This window comes from Falco biarmicus, chromosome 1 (genome assembly GCF_023638135.1).
Source record: "Falco biarmicus isolate bFalBia1 chromosome 1, bFalBia1.pri, whole genome shotgun sequence".
In the NCBI taxonomy this organism is placed as follows: domain Eukaryota; kingdom Metazoa; phylum Chordata; class Aves; order Falconiformes; family Falconidae; genus Falco; species Falco biarmicus.
The window spans coordinates 8,694,589-8,715,902 of NC_079288.1; the positions used below are offsets into that span (position 1 = coordinate 8,694,589).

General features: G+C 42.7%; 1 protein-coding gene across 1 annotated transcript in view; it reads right to left on the reverse strand.

Moving 5' to 3' along the window:
- The window catches only part of LOC130154651 (myosin-13), a 32,837-nt gene extending 11,740 nt beyond the window's left edge, over positions 1-21,097 (reverse strand). The window contains exons 1-25 of the mRNA XM_056350895.1: positions 20,894-21,097; positions 20,653-20,796; positions 20,403-20,559; positions 19,808-19,835; positions 19,611-19,722; positions 19,066-19,068; positions 16,780-16,872; positions 16,622-16,685; positions 16,434-16,532; positions 16,234-16,337; positions 15,816-15,954; positions 15,291-15,409; positions 15,041-15,190; positions 14,788-14,958; positions 14,373-14,682; positions 12,876-12,949; positions 12,261-12,348; positions 9,659-9,776; positions 8,083-8,206; positions 7,150-7,286; positions 5,566-5,821; positions 3,475-3,717; positions 1,686-1,862; positions 899-1,044; positions 727-817 (exon numbers count right to left, since the gene is read on the reverse strand). Of these exons, the coding sequence (XP_056206870.1) occupies positions 727-817; positions 899-1,044; positions 1,686-1,862; positions 3,475-3,717; positions 5,566-5,821; positions 7,150-7,286; positions 8,083-8,206; positions 9,659-9,776; positions 12,261-12,348; positions 12,876-12,949; positions 14,373-14,682; positions 14,788-14,958; positions 15,041-15,190; positions 15,291-15,409; positions 15,816-15,954; positions 16,234-16,337; positions 16,434-16,532; positions 16,622-16,685; positions 16,780-16,872; positions 19,066-19,068; positions 19,611-19,722; positions 19,808-19,835; positions 20,403-20,559; positions 20,653-20,796; positions 20,894-21,097 (3,351 nt within the window). The remainder of the gene's footprint in view (positions 1-726; positions 818-898; positions 1,045-1,685; positions 1,863-3,474; positions 3,718-5,565; positions 5,822-7,149; positions 7,287-8,082; positions 8,207-9,658; positions 9,777-12,260; positions 12,349-12,875; positions 12,950-14,372; positions 14,683-14,787; positions 14,959-15,040; positions 15,191-15,290; positions 15,410-15,815; positions 15,955-16,233; positions 16,338-16,433; positions 16,533-16,621; positions 16,686-16,779; positions 16,873-19,065; positions 19,069-19,610; positions 19,723-19,807; positions 19,836-20,402; positions 20,560-20,652; positions 20,797-20,893) is intronic.
- Positions 21,098-21,314: the final 217 nt, after the last annotated feature.

The following is a 21,314-nucleotide window of genomic DNA, read 5'->3' on the forward strand; positions in this document are numbered from 1 at the left end:
TAAGGAATAAAGAGCAAACATTCACAGATGTTTATATCAGCATAGAGAGTGAAGCACCACTAGAAATTTCATTGAATTGTGTCCCAGGACATGCAATATTTGGTTTTGGAACAACAGTGAATGTAAAATCTGGTATTTCATTTGTTATAGCTCAGAATGGATTTTTTAGGTTATGAAGGATCTAGGGCTGCACTTCTCTGAAGAAATAGGGGATGCGTCACTGGAAAATGTAAAAAAGTGTGAGTTTCTTAGAAATTTCCCAAAACTCAGGCCAAAAACAAGGCAGTGTCCTCTCTCCATCAGCAAACAAGGTGGAAGGAACCTTGAGGTGAGCAGCCGTGGGTTAATAGCACTGAAGAGAAGTGTCTTCCTGGCTCTGCATTTAGGAAGTGATCTCTGTCCTGATCATGACAGATTATGAAACTTTTTGTTGTTTTCTTAAAAAATTAATTCTTAGTGGCTTTGCTTCTGTTACAACTCAGTATCTAATCCATTTTCCAAGCCTGCCACAAGCTTCACTTGAGAAGCCTTTTACATAGCTATATATGATTAGATACCAGAGTTTCTTTAAAAGTGCCCTGAGATGCAAACAGCACCCAGAGTCCATGTTAATTGCTTTATTCATGGGTAGGGAAATACTTGCATAGAACAGTAAGAATAAATATCAACTAGTTCTAAGAAACTTGTGCTCAGCTACTAAACCCACAAATAACTCTTAGACTTTACCTGAAGCTCCTTAATTTTCTTTTGCAGCTGAGAACTTTGAGCCTGCTCATCTTCGATTTTACTTTGCAACTGGCTAATTTCAAAATCCTTTCTGTTGAAGAACAAGAATGAAAATTCAATGCGGTTAAGATCTGAATTTTAGAATTCATAGCATAAAAAGTCAGTGCAATACTTTTTTAGCCTGTCATCCATCTGTTGCTTGTCATTTTCCAGATCCATTATGGAATCCTGAGCTATTTTCAGATCTCCCTCCAGTTTTTTCTTTGCTCTCTCAAGGTCCATTCGTAGTTTCTTCTCTTGTTCTAGAGATCCTTCAAACTAAACCACATAAAACATACTTTGAAACACAGAAATTATACTTTGAAAATAACTATACCTGATTTAAAAATCTAACTAGAGTTTAAAATTGATGAATAGAGAAAACTATCAACCTTGTATATATTTCTCATCTCCACCTGTGCTACGCTCTTGCTGCAAGATCAGAGCTGCCATTATAATTTGGTTGCAGATATTAAGCTGTCTTCAGCTTGGCTGTGTGCAGTTGAAATACAAGTTCTTGAAAAATACAGAAATCAGAATTTTTCCGTGGCTGCAGTTCCTAGCATACAGACTGCTAAATATGTTCATAACTTCCTGAAATACATCCACACTGTACAACAAATAACTCTGCAGCAAACTTCAGACGGCCACAGGTACACTACTCCAACTAATTGGTTAAAACAGGGTTCAAGAAGCTACAACGCTGCAATACTCAGTGATGAACATATTTTAAATAGACAGGGAAGATGAAAGATGTACTAGATTACACAATAATCTGTCAACTGGCAATGATTTATTAGCCAAAATTATTAGAGATGGTTTGGCTTCTTTAGGTGTTGCTTATACTCCCAACTGTAGGTTTCTAGTCTCTTCTCATCTGTCAGAATATCCACCTATACAACCAAAAAACGTTTCCTTACATCATCTACTTGCTGCTCCAGTTTGGTCTTGGTTTTGGTGAGTGTGCTGACTTTGTCTTCCTCAACTTGCAAGTCATCCAGTGTCTGCTGGTGGGCTTCCTGGAGGGCCTTTTTCTCCTTAGTGAGTTTAGAAATATTTTCATCCAGAGCTGCCATCTCTTCAGTAAGATTCTTAACCTGTTAGACAGCCAGCATCCATACTGTGAGAGGGTGCCTTGAGAAATGACAGACTGAGAACACAGTGAGTGCACCCTTGCAAAATCTTGCTTGGATGTAGTCAAAGTGCTCTCCACAGGAGGTCTACGTCATTCATGGGTAGCGTAGCAACAAGTGTCATGCCTGACATTCACACCTTTCTGGTCCTGCAATGGCAGGAATTCTTGCTTTGGTTGTTTTTGACTACCAGCCCTATCCTGCTGAACTGTACAGTGGAACAGGTGCTGTATCTTCACTTGCCTCTACAAGCTTTTCCCACGAGGATTTACAAAAGGCCTCTGAGTTGCTCTTGCTGAAAAAAAATGTATTTCCTATGTGTGAAATACTTGCTAGGCAAACAACTGTAACTTCTCAGCAAGTGAGGTTCTTTAAAAAAGGTATCAAGTGCTAAGCCTAGCCAAAGATATGTTAAGTTTTCCGTAAAAGTGAAGGGAACATGATGACGTGACAAAAAACCTCATGCCCTTGGAACAGATGATCGTGAATTTAGGGCTGGAGCTTCTAACTGGGTTGTTGGGCATGCCAGCTCTGCTAGCTTTGTCTTGGATGCTTATACTGTGTACTTCAATGAGCATGGCACACCAGCAGCCTTATCTCAAACACATCAGGCGCTGTGCATTAGCCTGCCTGACCCTTGCTTCCTGTATGTCCCCTTTGGATGGGGAAGCCTGACAGGAGTGATCAGGAAAGCCTACTCTGCTGAGTGCTTGAGCTATACAGCCCTGATCCCTCATCCTAATACCCAACACCAGATAGATTTCCTCTAAGAATTAGTATGGAGATGTCCAACATATCTGTAATTGCAAGCTTAGGATGTGGTATTGCTCTCAGTGATGGCACTGAAGGGAATCTCAGGGGTGTTATATCCTCGCTAGCATTGTTTCCACAGCAGGACTGAACACTGTCACCACAGACATGGACTTTTGAATTCTAACACAGATATATCTCAATTATGTCTCTTCAAATTGATTGTTGAGATGTACATGAAGAAATTTGTACTTTTACTGGAAGATAAATGAGTTTAATGACCATCTGATATAGACCTTCCTTGCTACATTGACAGTGTGAACCTTAGGAATCAGGAAGAACTCTCACTTAATTGTCAAGTCAGTGAAAGGAAAGGATGTCCATCCTAGCTGAGACATGGGCTTTTTAAATACAAGAGAATTGCAAGAAAACATTTGACATCTGCAAAATCAGTTCTCCTCGATGCGTGTGAGAAAGGACCAGCATAGTCATTCTGTGCTGTGCTACTCACAAGCATGCTAGTCCTCAGTTATACACAGGAGACACAAATATACTGGTTCCTTATGACTGCAAATAGCCAAAACTGGAAATTGTCTATCAAGCACCATAATGACCTCTTAATTCTTCCTCAAATGTGACAGAAAATATGTTTTTCCTGAGAAGTTATGATTTTAACAATTTTTTTTCTGTCATTAAGTGACAATACCTCTCTCCTATTATGCCTTGGGCACATGTCACTTCCATTCAGAGCACTTAGGAGTGACTGCAACTTTCCACAAAACTGACAACTGTCTAGGAAAGAATAATTCCCCGATTCCTCTGTCACCTTATTCTCTGTTGCATGCTTCTCCTTTTCCACTTTGGCCAGAGTCAGTTCAAGATCATCAATATCTTTCTTCAGCTCAGAGCACTCGTCTTCAAGTTTCCTCTTCTTCGCTACCAGTTCAGCATTTGTCTCCTCTTCATCCTCTATTCTTTCACTCAGTATTTTTATTTTAGCTTCCAGCTGGATTTTACTTTTGATGAGTCCTTCACATCTCTCTTCAGCATCAGCTAGATTTTCGCTCTCCTGTCAGAACATATTGAAGGCATGTTATATTTATCATAAGACTGGCAAAAGGCAATATATGTTGTTCAAGTGCCGTCTCCAGGAAACTGATTACACAAGTCAGAGCAGAATTTTCTATGCAAATCACTGGAATGCACACAATTTGATCGTGAGGGAATTGTCCTGTTCAGTCATGGCTAGGAAAGTGGGCCATAATCCCATGGCAGAGACCCTTCCTTCCAGCTGGTCAGATGGATTTGCTGCAATACTGTGCAACCGACTCACAGGGCTCAGTCATAACAAGGAGCCTGCAAGGAATTAGTGAGATAAATAGGTGAGTAGCACGCTGGCTTTCCTGGAAGCATGATCTTAGCTGTGGCTTTGTGAAACATAGCATTTCTAAGTTGTCTTTCATAGTGTTGAATGATTTTATCTTTAATAAGCTGCTCTAGCTCTAATGACACAGGTTGGTCTGTCTCTCCAGAAACTTCTGCTTTATTCACATGAGGCTAACCTTGCTCCCACCATTCTCTAACCTCTCTCAGCCAAGAGCTTGACCTGAATTGCAGCCTGCAACTTTTACTATGGCTAACATTTTGAGACACATGATCGACAGACAAAATTTTGTCTAAATTAACGCTACAACGATGTATTTTAAGTAGAATACTGGAAAAGGTATCTGTTGCCTCCCAGAAGTTACGGCTGAAAGCCATCACTGCAATAACAGAAGATGGTATGTTTAATTCTCTCTCAGATTCTGACTGAAATCTGTAGCACTGAAAATCATGGCTAGTGAGCGTGCAACTTCTGATGACTAACTTGGAGAAGGTGGTGCTTGTAGAATCTTTCAGGAAGGGTTGATAGAAATTCCCTCAGGAAAAAGGGACTTAGAAGACAGGAAGTATTTTTCCAATACTAAAATGGTGAGGAACTGGGAATTGAGAGTCAGACAATACATTTGAGGGCAGCGATCGTATCTTAGGACTTCTTTTATGTTCTAAAATCTGAAATCTGAGTGCTTTGTAAGGCATCCTAATCTGGAAGTTAGTCTAGTTAAATCTGGGCTTCTTGGATTTTTTTGGCTTACCATCTGTGCAGGGGTTAAAGTGAAGCCCTGGATGCTTGTAAACTAGGTGGGTTCTGGAGGACAGTGTGTTAAGTACCAAGAAGGGTACAAAGAAACTCAGAAAACGGGGTGAGGTTAAGTTGAAGTTCTGAAGAAGGATTCAGATAACTAATCTGATCTTCTGCATGCACAGCTACAGCCTTGGTGCTTGAAACAATACTTGTCAGAACCCAACTGGTTTGAAAGCACATGGAAACAAGTGACAGGTCCACTTGCACCAGACCACCCTTGGCCGTGTAGTATCTTATTAACTTTGAAAACCAATGTATTCCTGTCCTGTGCAATTTCAGTTTCTGCTCAGCGATATTCCAGAGAAAAGCATCAGTTTTTGTTCCATGGTTTCAGTCCTGTCTCTGACAGGAAAGCACCTCTGTGCTGGCTTCATGTTATAGTGGTCAGCAGAGGTGGCAACAGCCTGTATTTCATTAAGAATCAGATACCATTATTAATTAGGAGCACATTGAATGTACTGTGGAACATCTGATTCTTTCACTGATGGTTGCTTAATAGCCAAGTGGGTTTATGTGGGAGCCCAGTCAAAATTTTCTGTATTTCTTCTGGTGGTAAAGTTTTATACGTGCTCTGTACTCACTTCACTTAGGTGTATATGACAAGACCAGATACAAAGCAGTGGAGAATCTGGCCCCGTTACATGTCTGTTTATGAAGAACAATGGAAAAGACAAGGGAAAGAGCAGCAGGATAAGAAGAAGTGGGGTGAACGTAGAGGTGGAGGTTACTCACAGATTGAACCTGAAGCTGCAGGTCATTTTTCTCTTGCAACAGGGTTACCATTTTCTCTTCCAGCTCTTTCCTTTTTGCCTCAGACTTTGCAAGCTCTTCCTTGGTTTTCTCAAACTCTTCCTTCATGTTGGCCATCTCCTTCTCAGACTCTGCACTCTTCAGCAAGGGCTTCATCTTGAAATACAGCTTCATCCAGGGCCAGTGCTTCACGTTCATGAATGCGCGAACATTGTATTGGATGATATAAATGGATTCTCTGAAAATACATGAAAACACAGCTTATGAGGCTGGTGAGACTTGGGTTGGAAACAGACTCATTATTGGCCATACAGCATCAGCATTTTCTTTAAGGAACTCTTGCATGAGACTTTTTTTTTCTTTTCCTTATTTCCCTTGCTTGTATTAAAGAGTCATTTCTAGGCCCTTAACTGCAGAATGGCTGGTTCAGTAGCACGAACAATAACTATCCCTGGATATAAGAGGCAGAAATACTCAAAACCAGACAGATTTCTCTGGCAAGTTGCCTGGGAATTTCTGAGATCTTCTTTAATCTCAAAGAAAGGACAAGCACTCAGGTGAAATACCAGAGTGAAAACTGACATCCCTGAAGTACTGCTGTTGAGATTACAAATCTGGGATTTACTGTCTTTTATGGAAACAGCAGCTTGTTGCTTTTTGGGTCACTCAAACTAGGAAATGCCATATTAGAAATTGTTAGACAGAAACAGAAAAACTTAAAAAAAAAAATAAAATTGAACCCAAAACTTTTTATGGTATTGAATGCAAGAGGATGTTGTTGATGTGCTCAAGGGGAGATCAGACAATTCCTTGCAGAGAAATTCAGTAAGTTACTGAATTCTTAGAAACTATGCCTGGCTCAGGACCCCCCCTGAGCTAAATATATACTGCGGAGTATTACAAATACAAGCAGCTGGTTGGCAGAGCATCCTATACGTTTATGCAATCCTTGCTCCTCCTAAAGTTTTCACTTGTCAACAACATTTGAGAAAGTTTGCTTGGCTTGCCTAGTGCTGCCACTCCTACACTCTAAATCTTACATGATTCATCTCAAAGGGAGACAACTGAAATGGGAGGGGTATCTGGAATGGTTGAAAGTATGGAGTACCTTCTCTGTACAAGCTAGAATTGTTCATCTTGGGTGATGGAGCCATGAAAGAAAATTAAAGAGAACAGAAAGTAATTATACGCCATTCCTTACAAAACCAGTGTGATACAATGAAATTCTCATACAACGTGTCCAAAACAGACAAACCTTAGCACTTGTTCAGTTGGCTGTTTCTGCCATGGGGTTCTTTACAGGTTGAAAATGGCAATTGCATTCCTGAAGAAAAGATTCACTACTAAATAATAAATATCATGGCCCAGCTGTATAGTCTGGTTGCTAAATGCCCATTGCCAGAATTTGGGAGGCTATAACAAGGAAACTATTAGTTTGTGCTTGCTCTGTTTCCCCTAGCCTTTCTAAGGGTCTTTCCTGAGGACAGCTTTTTGCCTGAGACAGTATACTGCACTGCTGGACTTCTGGTCCTACACTGTATGATTGTTAGTATTTTCTTTTATTACCTTCTTTCATTCATCTTCTTAAACTCTTTTCTCATGAGGTACCCTCTGCACATAGCTTGTGTATGAGTGATGAGGCTAACAAGCTTCTCATCTCTCATCTCTTCTAGGAGTCCCAGGAGACCTGCCTTGAAGAACACCTAGAACATAAAAGATGGTCAAATAGTTTGAGGCTGAGGCAGATACGCAACCATTGGCAGCTGATGCAGGGTAGTATAAGGCAGTTTTGGAAAAATGCCTGCAGAATAAAGGTTCAACAGCTAGAGAAATGTTATGTCAGTATTAATATCCTCAGTGTTCCTGTGATTCATGACAAGTCACTCTATGTATGATCTAATTACATTATTGCAATGTTATTTGATGCCTGCTCCAGTGTAGGTTGTGGAAGATCAAGCTCATCAGTAGTTATTAAAACAAAGGCTTTACTTTCAACTTATCCTACTCTGTCTCTCGCTGGACTCTACCCATTTGTCAGGCTCCAGGTTTGCTCTGTAAATTGAGTTAGAGGTGGCTTGAGGAGCATACCTGATGATGTCTGTTCAGTACTGTAGGCAATTGGGTTTTTGTCCAAGGACAGTACTACCTTGCTTGTGTGGAAGATAAACTTACATGTGTGTCTAAATCCCCTGGAAAGCCTGACTGTCCAAACTTGTCTGAGCTTGTCTAACATGCACAGATATAAATGAGTTCAGCTGGCAGGAGAAAACTAGTTCTAGTTGCAGCCACGCTGGGGCATTCTAGTAGTGCGGTGTTGCAAGGGCTGACAATGCCACCCCTCGCACATACCCCACAACCAGACAAGTTTTCTGTACTCTTTCTCGCTACTGGTGTACTTTGTTTCTAATTCTCATGAAGGCTGATTTCATATGCAAGAAGTACTTTCAACAAACAATTTTTTTGCCATTAATTATATGCACTTTTCCACAAGGGCTTTACCTTGGTGTGGCCAAATCTGTATTGGTTGTGGTCAACATCAATGGAGGAAAGAAGCTTTTCTGAAGCCTTTTTGCTGTCAATGAACTGGCCTTCTGGAATGGCTGAGGCATTGAGAATCTTGTACCTGTGGTGAGACAGGTTGCAAGGACTGGTTGCAAACAGGGTGAGGAAAATAGGATTCATCATATAGGATAAAATATACAGAAGCTGAGCTATCTGAAATCTAGATGAATATGCCATCTGAAATCTAGATGGTCTTGGCTGAACAGAACGTGATGACAAGGGGATGTGTCTACCCTTCAGAGGAATCTGTTGGCTGCGTAACAACATACTTTGTTGTTACATACAAAATTAATGTGCATACTTAAGAGTGTTTGCAGGTCCAGGAATTAGGAAGAACATAGTGAGGACATGTCAACCTCTTCTCATCTTGCTTCATTGATCAGAGGAATGCTACTCATATTAAAGTTGAAGGTGAATTAAAACTAGTAATAAAAATCAGCTGTTCCAGAGGGAGTACAGATCTTGCACAGCTCACAGTCTCTATGAGTTGTACCACTGAACCCTTGAATTTGGACTAAAAAGGGCATGGTATTATTCTGTAAATGCTAACAGCAGCCTTAGCATTTTGCAAGGTAACTTAATGATTAGGGTAATCCTGTGTCATGAATAGGACCGCTCTAAGTCTTCTAAAGGGGTTTCTTCAGATACATCAATGAGGATATGGGACTGTACACTGGAACACTTCCTATTCACAAATCTACTTTGAAGAAGAATATGTAAAATCAAGACAGTGATAATGGTGCAGTGAATTTATTATCTGTTTTAGGCTTCTATTGTAGTTTCTCCTGAACTTGAGCACATTTCCTTTCATCTATAAAGCACTTTGTGGTTCTGGATCATGACTATGATAGATGGATTCCTTCACCTGTCACATCAAATCATAATTTGACAATTGAGACCAGCTAATGCCTTACTGAACATTAGGTTGCAGGGCATTTTCAGAGAGGTCCTGGTCACACCAGTTTAGCATGAAAGATGCTACTGTTGCATTTAATTATAACAGCAGTCAGTTCTGATTCAGCATTTTACAGCAGCTAGGCTCACGTGAACCAGTTTAATTGTCTCCATTTTAAAGGTGAGGAAAACAAGGCACAGGTTGCAGGCCACTGACATAGCACTGCAAAGCTTTGGATTTTTGAATGCTTAGTCAGTGCACTGTAAGGAAGCTGTGCTGACATGTATTATTTTTTTAATCTGTACTCTGGGAGACTTACCAAGAGCTGTCTACCATGCCACTGAATTCATTACACTACAAGCATTTTGTATCTCTGAATCATCAGGCATTGACTGCAGCTGTAGAAATGATACTGTTTTTGATGAATCAAGAAATGCCCGGTCTGATCATAGAGGAAAAGACTGGAATGACCTAGGACAGCATTAATGACTTGGTTCCCTCAAACACCGCTAATCTAGTCTGATTCAGAGGGTGTCTCTCCATGTTACCAGACTTGTCACCTGAGTTGTGGGTTTACTGAGGCTTTTTCTTAACAGACAGTAATGACTGAGGACCTACCGTTGCTTAAAGTCTGCATAAAGGATTCTGCTTGGAAACCCCTTCCTGCAAATTCGGATGCCTTCTAGAACCCCATTGCACCGCAGCTGATGCATCACCAGGTAATGGTCCATTTCACCTTAAACAAAATACATCCATCATGACTCTCCTTTTCTTCCAAAGAATCTCCATATATATTAGCATTCCAGAATGACCTCCCTCTTTTTTGATAAAATTCAACCAGTTCTTGATTAAAGATGCAGGAAGTAAAGATGGAACATGTCTCCAATTTGTGCAAGCTGCAGAGAGCTGCTTCAGTGAGCTGAGCTTTACTAAGAGTGCTAGGGCTGGCAGTTTGTGAATTGCCAATGGCCAAAAGGCATAAGGCCACATCACTCAAAAATTGCAGGAGAATGCTTTAGGAAACCAGCTGAAAAATCAACAGCATCAACATTCTCATGGGATGTAGGCAGAGGTGGCGTGAGGTAGAGCGTAGTACCATCTAGACAATCAGCTCTTCACTTTAGGTAAGATTTGTCCTTGAATGCTGTATTGACTACACTCAAACGGGATTACATTTGGTAGCTAGATAGAGTCCAACACAGGAGTGGATAAGCACGTTGCTTAAATCTCTCAGTTTGCCTGTAGAGGACAGTTGATTAAACTTGGAAGAATTATCTTTCTTCTCCTAAAACATCTATTTGAGATATTAATCAAATGTATTTCTAAGTCTTATTCCCAAGTATTACAAACAAAGTACAACTGGCAGAATAAGCTCCTCTTGGAATCACTTTGTCATGCAGAAATTCCATCAGCTGCTAGAGACATTAAGCAGTATGGAATGGTCCGTACCCTTTATCTTTTCAGTGTAATCAACAAAGCTGTACCCAAAAAGGTTGTTAGAAAAGTCTAGCATAAGCACCCTAAAACCAGCTAAAAATCAGATGTCCAGTTTCTCTTCTGTCACTTCACCACCCTTAATTTTACTCACACAGTACTGCTTTTCTTTTTCTTAAAAAGCAAAACTCAAGATTCCTGCTGAGTCACCTCTGTCAAAAGAAGCAACTGAACGTTAAAGTGACATCTATATCTGGCAAAATTGTTCATTCAAATATACTTTCATAATTTAGTAGGTTTCCTTAATTTCCCCTTACACCTTGTTGACTGTCAAGACCCCAGTGGGATTCCTCTTTCTTCACCTTAGGATACAAAGTGTGGAGATTTACGTTTAGGGTCCATTTATAATCAGTGCAGTGAAACAGTTTCTTCTAGGATGTGATTAATCTCATCCTAAGATATATGTATAAAAAGGGCCAGATGAGTCATAGTTAAAATGTCAGCTTCTCTCCACTGAATATAAAAGGAGTTTAGATGGATAGCTGAAATGTGAATGCCGTATATATGTGTGTTGCTTAAATCCTGCTTGTGGTGTTCAGTGTTACACAGAGAGACATAAAAAGAAAGGCAAGAAACATTCTGAAATTGGCCTTTTGTTTCCTGAGCAGATTAAACAGATGCTAAGCTCCTGTTTTCTGGTACTCCTGTTGCATCTACTACATTCTTCCAGTATCTACCTTGGTATTCTACCAGTATCAGATCCCATAGTTACTAGACTCCTAAAACCCACACAGGCAAGTCTCTCCCCAAGTACTTTAATGGCCACAGGAAAATACTCCCAAACTTGACTGTGTCTGGGGAAAAGGAGGCTCAGGGGGGACCTGATTGCTCCCTACAGCTGCCTGACAGGGGCTGTAGGCGGGCGGGGGTTGGTCTCTGCTCCCAGGTAACAAGTGACAGGACAAGATGAAACGGACTCAAGTTGCATCAGGGGAGGTTTAGGTTGGCTAGTAGGAAACATTTCTTCAGTGGAAGGGTGGTCAAGCACTGGAACAGGTTGCCCAGGGAGGTGGTGGGGTCACCATACCTGGAAGTGTTTAAAAATTTTGTAGATGCGATGCTTAGGGACATGGTTTAGTGGTGGACTTGGCAGTGCTTGGTTAACAGTTAGACTTGATGATCTTAAAGGTCTTTTCCAACCTAAATGATTCTATGATTCTAAGATTTCAGAGACAAAACTCTGAGAGAGTTTAATATTTAATTAAATAAAGTACCTTTATATCAAAATGCTTTCCAAGTGCTAGCAGCACCCAGAAGCTTGTGCATGGAATTCTACAAATGCTATATGATTTGTTTGAAAGTCCTCCAGCTCAGTGAATCAGATCCTAACACTGAGTAGTTAGAAATTGGTAAGTGGTCTTGGGCTGAACCCAATAGTTCTGAATGACAGAGTGGTCCTTGAAACTACACATTTATTATAAGGATTTGATAATGCTGTTACCCACAACAGAGAATCTCATCAGCTGTAATGAAACTTTCATCCTTATCATCTTCAGCTCTGTACACACATTAAGCAATAATGGGTAAGTGCTGTGGGCCATGTAATGCTCAAAATGTTACAGTCATGATAAACAATACAAGAAGATTTACTTGGGCACTGTCCTGCAGGCCAGCCCTGATATGAGGTTCACGTGCAAAGGGAGCTGTTCTGGAAGAAGTTGGTGTGGAAGATAAGCAGGGGAATCCCGGTCAGTCCCTTGTCTTCAGAGTGTAATGCCAGACTTACCAGGTGTCTTGGTCTCATTAGGAATCAGGCAACGCACAAAGTGAGGATGGGTACTTCTCAGGTTAGTCATCAACTTGTTCAGATTTTCCTGTGATAGAACAAAATATGGGTTTGAACTTCTAGCTACAAAGCTTTTGCATTCTTATTTAAATGTCAAAGCATTATAGAACAGTTTGGATTGGAAGGGGCCTTCAAGGATCATGGAGTTCAACACCGCTGCCATGGGCTGGGACATCTTTCATTAGATCAGGATGTTCCAAGCCCCATCCAACCTGACTTTGAACACTGCCAATGATGGAGGATCCACAGCTTCTCTGGCCAACCTGTTCTAGTGTCTCACCACCATCATCATAAAAAAAAAAAATATTACTTATGCCTAATCTGAATAGTTTTAAACCATTGCCTCTTGTCCTGTCACCACAGGCCCTGGTAAAAAAGCATCTTTCTGGTAAGCCCCCTTTATGTATTGAAAGGCTGCAATAAGGTCTCCCTGGAGCCTTCTTTTCTTGAGGCTGAACAACCCCAGTCCTCTCAGCCTGCCTTCATAGCAGGGGTGTTCCAGCCCTCGGATCACTTTTGTGGAAGCATGGCTCATTTCAAAGGAAATACACATACCCTGAACACAGCAGACACTGTCTGGAAAGAGCCTCCCTTCTTCTTAGCACCTTTCTTGCCACCGCCACTATCACCTTGGCAGAAATAGATAGGAGGTGAATGGTTAGAGTAAGCAGTACGTTTGGTAGGCCCCACCTTCCTTTCTTTGGTCATGGGCCAATAGAATAATTATTTTTTAATTTTAAATACGGTCTTGATATTACACGAGAACTTTAATGAACTGCTGCTAGCTGATTGTCGATTGATTACTGATTAGTATATGGCATATTTGGCCTCAGGTGTGTGATTTAGGTTGCATCATAATGTATATGGCTTTGGTGGTATGGAACCCTATAGCCTGATTTAAGTTTCGTAACAGTGTCCTCTGTGCTACTAGTCACATTGCTTTTACTTAAAGACATAGCCCCATTTTAATTTAATTAGGTGAAAGGCTACAAGAATGTGGCTCAGCAGTGAACATTTATTTATCAATGCAGTGAAACCTTCTGTAGAATAATCTCCTAATCCAGTGTTCCAGATGAAGAACAGGGATCTATTCAGAATTATGGCAGCCCCGTGGCACAAAGCAGATTATAGTCTCAGGAATACAAGTCTAAGCAGCTCACTGCCTTTTTGCATTTGCTGCGCTGTCGAAGCCAATTAAATTGAGACTTAAATGGAGCCTTTGTGCTCTGAACATGACACCTTATCCAAAATTTTATCCCCACAACCTTTTGTTCCCACCTTCCTTATAATGATGATACCTGCGAGGACCACAGCTGACTCATCCCCAGCATTTCCTAGGAGCTTGCTCAGACGCATTGTTGTGTCAGCCAGGTTGAACAGCAGGGAAGTCCCCATGCAGGACCCTCTTGAGCCTCAAACCCTGCTGTCCATATACCTGATGGCTGGGTTGACCACTGCTGTATACTGCCTCATCTATTTGCCCAGCATCCAGGCTGACAGAATATTGGGTTGGGTGTTTTTATAGAAGTCTGCGTGGCGATTTTTGGTAAGGCAGACCTATCAACTGCCCAATTTGACAGTCTTAAGCCACAAAAAGGGGTAGGAGATTGGACTGCTCTCTGATGCCCTTAGAGAACTTCTAAATTATATTCACTGTCTCTGTCATTTTCCCTTGCAACACCAGGACTGCTCAGCTGGATATCAAATAGTTCCATGAATTTCTTCTAGTCCTTCCAATTCACCTCAAGAAACAAAACTGTCTCTTATCTAGAAGATGAATAAGAATGCACGTGATTCACAACACAGTAACTCAGAAAACATACACCTCCTGTCGCTTTGTTTTGACTTTCTAAGATTTACTTCTCTGTACCACGTGAAGGTGGTGTTTTCAGCAGTTCTGCATGTTGATATCTTGGTTTTGGCATATCTGGGTGCACACAAGAACAAGGTCACATTAGGAGATGATAGATAGTCTAGAGTAAACCATAAAGAGGAGAAGCAGAAGTAGACTTGTGTTGATTCTTGCCTGATCATCACTGAAAAAGCACTTACTTGTTTCTGCACCAGCATAGTTAGAGAAAAGGAAGGCCAGCAGCTTCAGGGATGATTTCTGGTACAAGCCCACAACAGTTTCATTCAGGGGGTCCTTGTTCTTGTCAAGCCAGCCAGAGATGTTGTAGTCCACTGTGCCAGCATAGTGCACCAGGGAGAAGTGGGCCTCAGCCTTGCCTTTGGCAGGCTTGGGCTTCTGGAAGTTGTTGGACTTGCCCAGGTGCTGGTCATAGAGCTTGTTCTTGAAAGAGGTGTCAGTTGCCTTGGGGAACATGCACTCCTCTTCCAGGATGGAGAAGATGCCCATGGGCTGGGAGAATTCAACGGTAATGTGTCATTTTATCAAGAATGACTGGACTAAAATAAATGACCATGAAAGAAATGTGCTTCCCTGAAACAGAAAGATTCTCTCTACCTTCTCAATGAGCTCAATGCAGGCAGCCAGGTCCATCCCAAAGTCAATGAACTCCCATTCAATTCCCTCCTTCTTGTACTCCTCCTGCTCCAGCACGAACATGTGGTGGTTGAAGAACTGTTGCAGTTTCTCATTGGTGAAGTTGATGCACAGCTGCTCCAGGCTGTTGAACTGCAGAAATTAAAAATGTAAAAAAAAATGCCAGTTAGTTTGGAAAAGTTGTCAATAGACAAACATACCTACTGTAACTCACATCAAAAATTTCAAAGCCAGCAATGTCCAGGACACCAATGAAGTACTGTCTGGGCTGCTTCGTATCCAGCTGTTGGTTGATTCGAATAACCATCCATAGGAACATCTTTTCATAGACTGATTTAGCCAATGCACCCACTGAATTGTATACCTGTGAGAAACACAGCCATGGCAGTAATGAAAGTTGAATCAGCTTTGAAGTTGGAAGAATTGTCTGGACAAAATGAAAAGCTGACCAGCTGTCAAGGTACCTGTTGGACATTTTGTCCTTTGGTTACATATTCATTCCCAACTTTCACCCGGGGATAGCATAAAGCCTTGAGCAAATCAGCAGAATTCAGACCCATCAAATAGCCAGCTTTGTCAGCCACTAGGATCAGAGACAGAAAATGTGTTCAAAAAAGGCAAAGAAAAAATGTCTTGGTCCTCTAGTATGTTTCTCTTATAAGCCTACGTCTGGCGCTACTCAAATGCACCTATTGTCAAGGGAAGCTCCTCTCCAGCCCCAAGGAGGATGTCGTCCCCCAACACAGGCAGTGTCTCAGCTGCAGCACACTGCTGCTCCATCTGCGGAGGACTGCAGCAATGCTTCATCTTTATGTCTTTCTGTTTCCTTGCAGAGCACAAATTAAATAATTTGCTTTGTGGAACTTGCAACACGCTTAAAAAGATTAGTTTCTGGAAGGGAAAGTCGCTCTCAAAGTGTTGGGCACTTTATGGGGTTGCTAGCTTGTCTCCTGGTGCAGTTCACAAGCAAACTACGCAGTCAACACTACCTTCTGTACTGTCCGGCTCTGCCTGCTCCTCCCGCTGCTTCTGCTTGAACTTCATGTTTCCATAATGCATGACGGCCCCTGTCAGCTTGTATATCCCCACTTTCTCATCAGGGCTGAAGCCCAGGATGTCCACAGCGCTCTGCGGAGGCAACAGGCAGGTCAGGGAAGGTCAGAGAAGCCCAAAGGCTGAAGCACAAAGTGCTGCTAACAGGCACGTGAGCTGCGATGGGAAGGTGCCATTCCTCCCACTGCCTCCCTCACCTCCCTGCCCACATTGAACAAATGCCGCACCGACGGGGGCCCGCAGGTGCTGTGGGGTGGCACAGCCCAGCACTCAGCTACCCCAGCCAGGATTCCCTGGCTATGGCCGGTTTGGCAGCAGGGATGCCCTGCCGTTGCTCTGCTCTGCTCCACTCACGTCCGTTGCCAGCAGCTCCTCGCTGTCGTCGATGCTGGCAACAGTGACTTCTCCTTGGCTCACGTAGGGGAAGTCGTAGGGGTTGGTGGAGATAAGGAGGAGATCTGCAGGTATACAGGGCACCTTTGGTGTCACTGGGCTAGGTCACCGTGGAAAGAGAAAGCACTCGCTGATCCAAGCCCAGCACTGCTGGCACTCACCAATGAGCTCTGGCTTCTTGTTGGACATTATCTGATAAAAAATATGATAGCTCCTTTCACTGGCCAACTGGAAAGTCACTCTGGATTTCTCCAGGAGATCTAACCAAAAGAGAGATGCTGTTAGTCTCCTGGTAAACTTGAGATGATAAATGGACAAATTCTTCATGCACTGACTTGCTGCAACTCACAGGTTTCGATATCCGCAGAGGCCAGCTTGCCAGTTATTCCAAAGTGAATCCGGATGAATTTTCCCTATCAGGCAGTACAGATCAACCCATTGCTTACAGCAGTCAATGAATGAGAGATATTAGATAGCTACATTCCAACAAATCTGAAAGGAACTCACAAAGCGTGAGGAGTTGTCGTTCCTCACGGTCTTGGCGTTTCCAAAGGCCTCCAGCAGTGGGTTGGCCTGGATGATCTGATCCTCCAGAGTTCCCTAGTTACAGGAGAAAAAGCTCCTTACCAAACATCACTATTGGTCGATAATAAATATCGCAAAGGAGATATTAATAACAGACCATTTCTATACTTCTTATGTGATTTTAACCTAAAACGTAGCAGATGTTTTAAGCACTCATCAGCTGTTGCTCATGAACATTGCCGTTGGTTTCAAAGGGAATAGTGCTGAAAGACAGATCTGTATTTGTTTCATTCTTGTACCCGCTATCATATCTTGGGTGCATACAGAGTCACTGCAGTGGACATCAGGGAGTTTGAAATCTGTATGAGAGGTGCTTCCACATTCCCATTCACAAAGGCCATGACAGCTAAAGACTGTGTGAAAATTTAGCAATTTTTTCTGGAGGTTACTCGAGCCCAGAACAGAGAGAGAGAGGTACAGCCTTCAGCAGGAAGCACTTAGCAAGGGAGAATATATTTCAATTGCATTCAACCAGCAGCCTTTCAGAATGCAGAAATACATGTCCAGACACGCTTTGAAGAGTAGGACATGGACAAAGCCTGAGACTCAAAATACTTAAAACAGAGAACAAAATCTCTGGGTTTTTTTTTTGCTGCATAACTGCAGAAGGAATAATATGTAAAGTTTCGATTTATGACTCTTGTTAACTGCAGAAATATGGGAGGAAGGAAGCTTCTCTGACATGGTGTCTGTCATTTTCTGTGCAGTATGGTCCAGGAAGCAGTCACCGTGTGCTTTTTTGGAATGATAGAGCAAAGCTTTTCTCAAGGCTTCTAGCAAAGTCATGGTTTATACCTACACAGTCAGGGCATGAAAGCGTTGCTAGGGAGAATTTCTAAGACAGAGGTGGAAAACAAAGAATGAGAAAAAGAAATCAGATTTTATCGAGATGAAAGATGAGTGGCACAGCTCGAGCTGCTGCATCTTCCTACGCGGTGTTCAGGGCAGCCTTTAACATCGTGCATTGGACGGGGAGCGCCGTTCCCAACGCGGTCTGCAGGTGGCACGAGAGGTTTAAATTAGTTGTATTGGTCCACCATGAAGCTGGACCCCATAAAATTATGCCAACGCAGTAGCCTATGAAGCTCTGTGTAATTTTTTTTTCCAGATAAAAAAATCCCAAATGCCCTCCTACATGTGTCTTTCTGCTTTCTAAATTAACTTCCTTGTTTAAGAGAACAGAAGAGATGTGTGTGTCAGTGCAGCTGACTACAGCAACACCAAACCTCTTTTTAGTGCACAGCTGTGACCAGGGAACTCATAAGGGTGGATGGAGAACAGCATGGAAGGAGACATGGCAATTCTTTATACAAGTTCGTTCTGGAGTCTTATCCACAGCCAGGGTGACAAGATGCTGGAGGCTGAGACAGTGTTCTGGGGGAATGCTGTTACATGCTTCTCTTATTTATATACTCCTGCCTGGCATCTGATTTCACGCTGCATCTGAGATAGGATGCTGGGTTAGACAGAACTATGACCTGAGTGTTTTATCTAACATTCTTATGAAGAGGCACATACTATTGTTACGGAGGTTATGAACACTGAAAAAATAGAGTATTCTGTGAATAAGCTTGGAAGAGGGCAGAACAGGTTGTTGTCCATCTGAGAGCCAGGTGATTTTCCTTATATCAGACATGGTCAGTACATCTCTTAGCTGTCTTGAAGTTTTTCAGAGATCAGTCCCGGCATAGTGAGCAGCTGGTGAAAGCTGAGCCCAGGAGATTCTGGAATGGTGCTGATGGAAAGAGTGCTTGTGATGAACTTGCCTTGGCATAACAACCCATCAATCACAGACACCTGCCTGAGTGCAAAAATAATGTTCAGCTCTGGAATCTCCTTAAGTTCTACTGTGCCCTTCAGTACTCAGATAACGCGCTGACACGTGTCACCTACTCGGATGCACATACCATCTCACAGACTGTGGTGACACACACTTGTGCCACAAGGATGTTTGTTGCTTGCTCTGTGCTAGGGAGTGAAGCCCACGCCTTGCAAATGCACCAGTGGGCTCAGATTGCAGCAACTGGGCTGCTCAGCAGAAAGGGGCATCAGGACATGTGCTTTCTTCCCTGGAAGGATCCTCTCTGAGGTTACTTTCTAATTGTCAGGCAAGTGGTCCCACCTGTCCCAAATCTGTCCCTTTTCTATTGCTGCCACTCAGGGCTGTTAGATTGACCACAGGCAGGAGAACAGGCCAGTGGAAACTACCACCTGATGCAACTGAAATCACTTTTAACTTCAGCATAACACTCTGGAGTCCAGAGATCCTGCACTTCCCATGTCAGTGGGAATGAGCCAAGGAATAGGAATGGCACAATCAGGTGCCAGTGGGAACTGGCTGCTCTCTTTACACTTGCAGCCACTCAGGTGCTGTGGATGTGAACAATCTCGTAGGATACTAACGGGTAAGCAGAGACAGACAGCACAGAGAAAACTGCTGTCTTTATCTTCCTCTGACTGGTGAAGACTTCCCTTGTGTAAATGGAGATGGGAGAGAAACTGAGGCTTGGGCCTTTCCTGCATTAAGAAGATGTTTCTTGAAGTAGAGTTCCACTAGTGTTCAGAGGCGTGGAGGCTGGGGAGCAGGGGTGTATGAGTGTAGGTGTGCTTGGACCGTGCATCCTGACTGTGTTCTCAGTTGTGCTACACTTTCTGCCTTTTGATAGTCCTGCAACCCAAAAATATGCATTGCTAGTTTCTGCTGGGCAAGCACAGTCTTGGCCAAAGACTAGAAGTGGGAGCCAACGACATACCTGCATTTTGCTAGGCTGTTGGTCTTTCTTCTTCTCACCAGTAACTGCAATTGTTGCAAAGTACTGGATGACACGCTTTGTATTCACAGTCTTCCCAGCACCGGATTCTCCGCTGTTTAAATGAAAATATTGTTACAGGAAAATGGAAGAAGTTTTACTTCTCTGTCAGCTTTACACACACCCCAAAATATACTCACGTGATAAGGATTGACTGATTGTTCTGATCTGAAAATAAAGTCATGAAAGAGCAGTTAAAATGAGATGTGGAGGTCTTCTGTCCTCAGACAACCAACTGACTTCAAGGGAAAGAACTATATGGTAACTGTATTTATCACTATGTAACCAGATAAGGTAAATTCTGCATTAGTCTGCATGTGGATTTTTTTGTGCACAGAGGGATGGAGCAGCCCAAAATCTAACTCGAAGAGGCGGTTCCTTATAAGACACCCCACTTACTATTTGCTTTGTTTTACCTATAGACCTTGGCTTAAATATTATTTAATCTGAATCAGATTCTTTGCTGTGTTGCTTCTTTACTGTTTCTTTAAATTCCTTACAGTGGACACAGAGCCATATAGCTAGCTACTGCCTTTCCTTCATTATCAGACACCACAGAGGTCATTAGGATGCCACAGGCAGTCTAACCTTGAGTTGTGCTGTAGGACTACAGGAGCTGTTGCCGTTGGGCACTGAGTGGAACAGCACGTAAGGTGCCTGAACTGTCAAGCGTTCTTTGACCAAGCAGCCAGTCCTGTGTATATCAGGGTTTCCCATTCCTGCCAAATGACTCACCAGTCAGCATGAACTGATAGGCATTGTCCGAGATGGAGAAGATGTGTGGAGGGGCCTCCTGGCGCTTCTTGCCACGGTAGCCAGCCACCACCTCCGGGTTGTACACCGGCAGCCACTTGTAGGGGTTGACAGTGACGCAGAAGAGCCCTGAGTAGGTCTGCGAGGAAGGGAGACAGCACGTTGGCTCCCACTTGGCCTGGCAGAGCAGTTCCTCCCGGCTGCCCAAAGGCAGGCTGCTGCTGGTACTTACGTAGATCATCCAGGCTGCGTAACGCTCTTTGAGGTTGTACAGCACAGCGGGCTCGTGGAGGTGGGTCATCATGGCCATGTCCTCGATTTTATCAAATTTGGGAGGGTTCATGGGAAAGACTTCATCATCCTTTACAGTCACAGTCTGACCAAACCAGAAGGGAACAACAGGAGAAGAAAACTAAGCCAGGGCACTGCCTGAACTGGATGATCAAGTATGAGTAACAGATGATATCACTTACTGTATCAGCATAGGTTTTGACTGTGACTTTGCCACCTTCTCTACTCTGTATGGTACCTTTCACATACATTTGCTTGTCATCCACCACAAAACAGGCTGCCTTAGCATCAAACGGGCGATTCTGGGCTTCAATTCTCTCCTTCTCAGGCTTCCGTAAATAGGGAGCAGCTTCTCCAAAGATTGCCATCTCTGCATCTGAACTCATGGCTGGAGTTACTCTGGAGGAATTCAGAAAAGCATCAGTACCTGTGCATCTGTAATTTATCCAGAAAGTGGTCATGCTCAGTGACTAAAAGGAAGAAGAGGACTAATTAACGTCAGGCACAACTTCTGCCTCAGTTTTAAGTATCCACTGAAGAAGTTCTAATAAAGAAAGTTCCATTTGTAAACAGACGTGTATTATCTTTGAAGACATCCCCCTC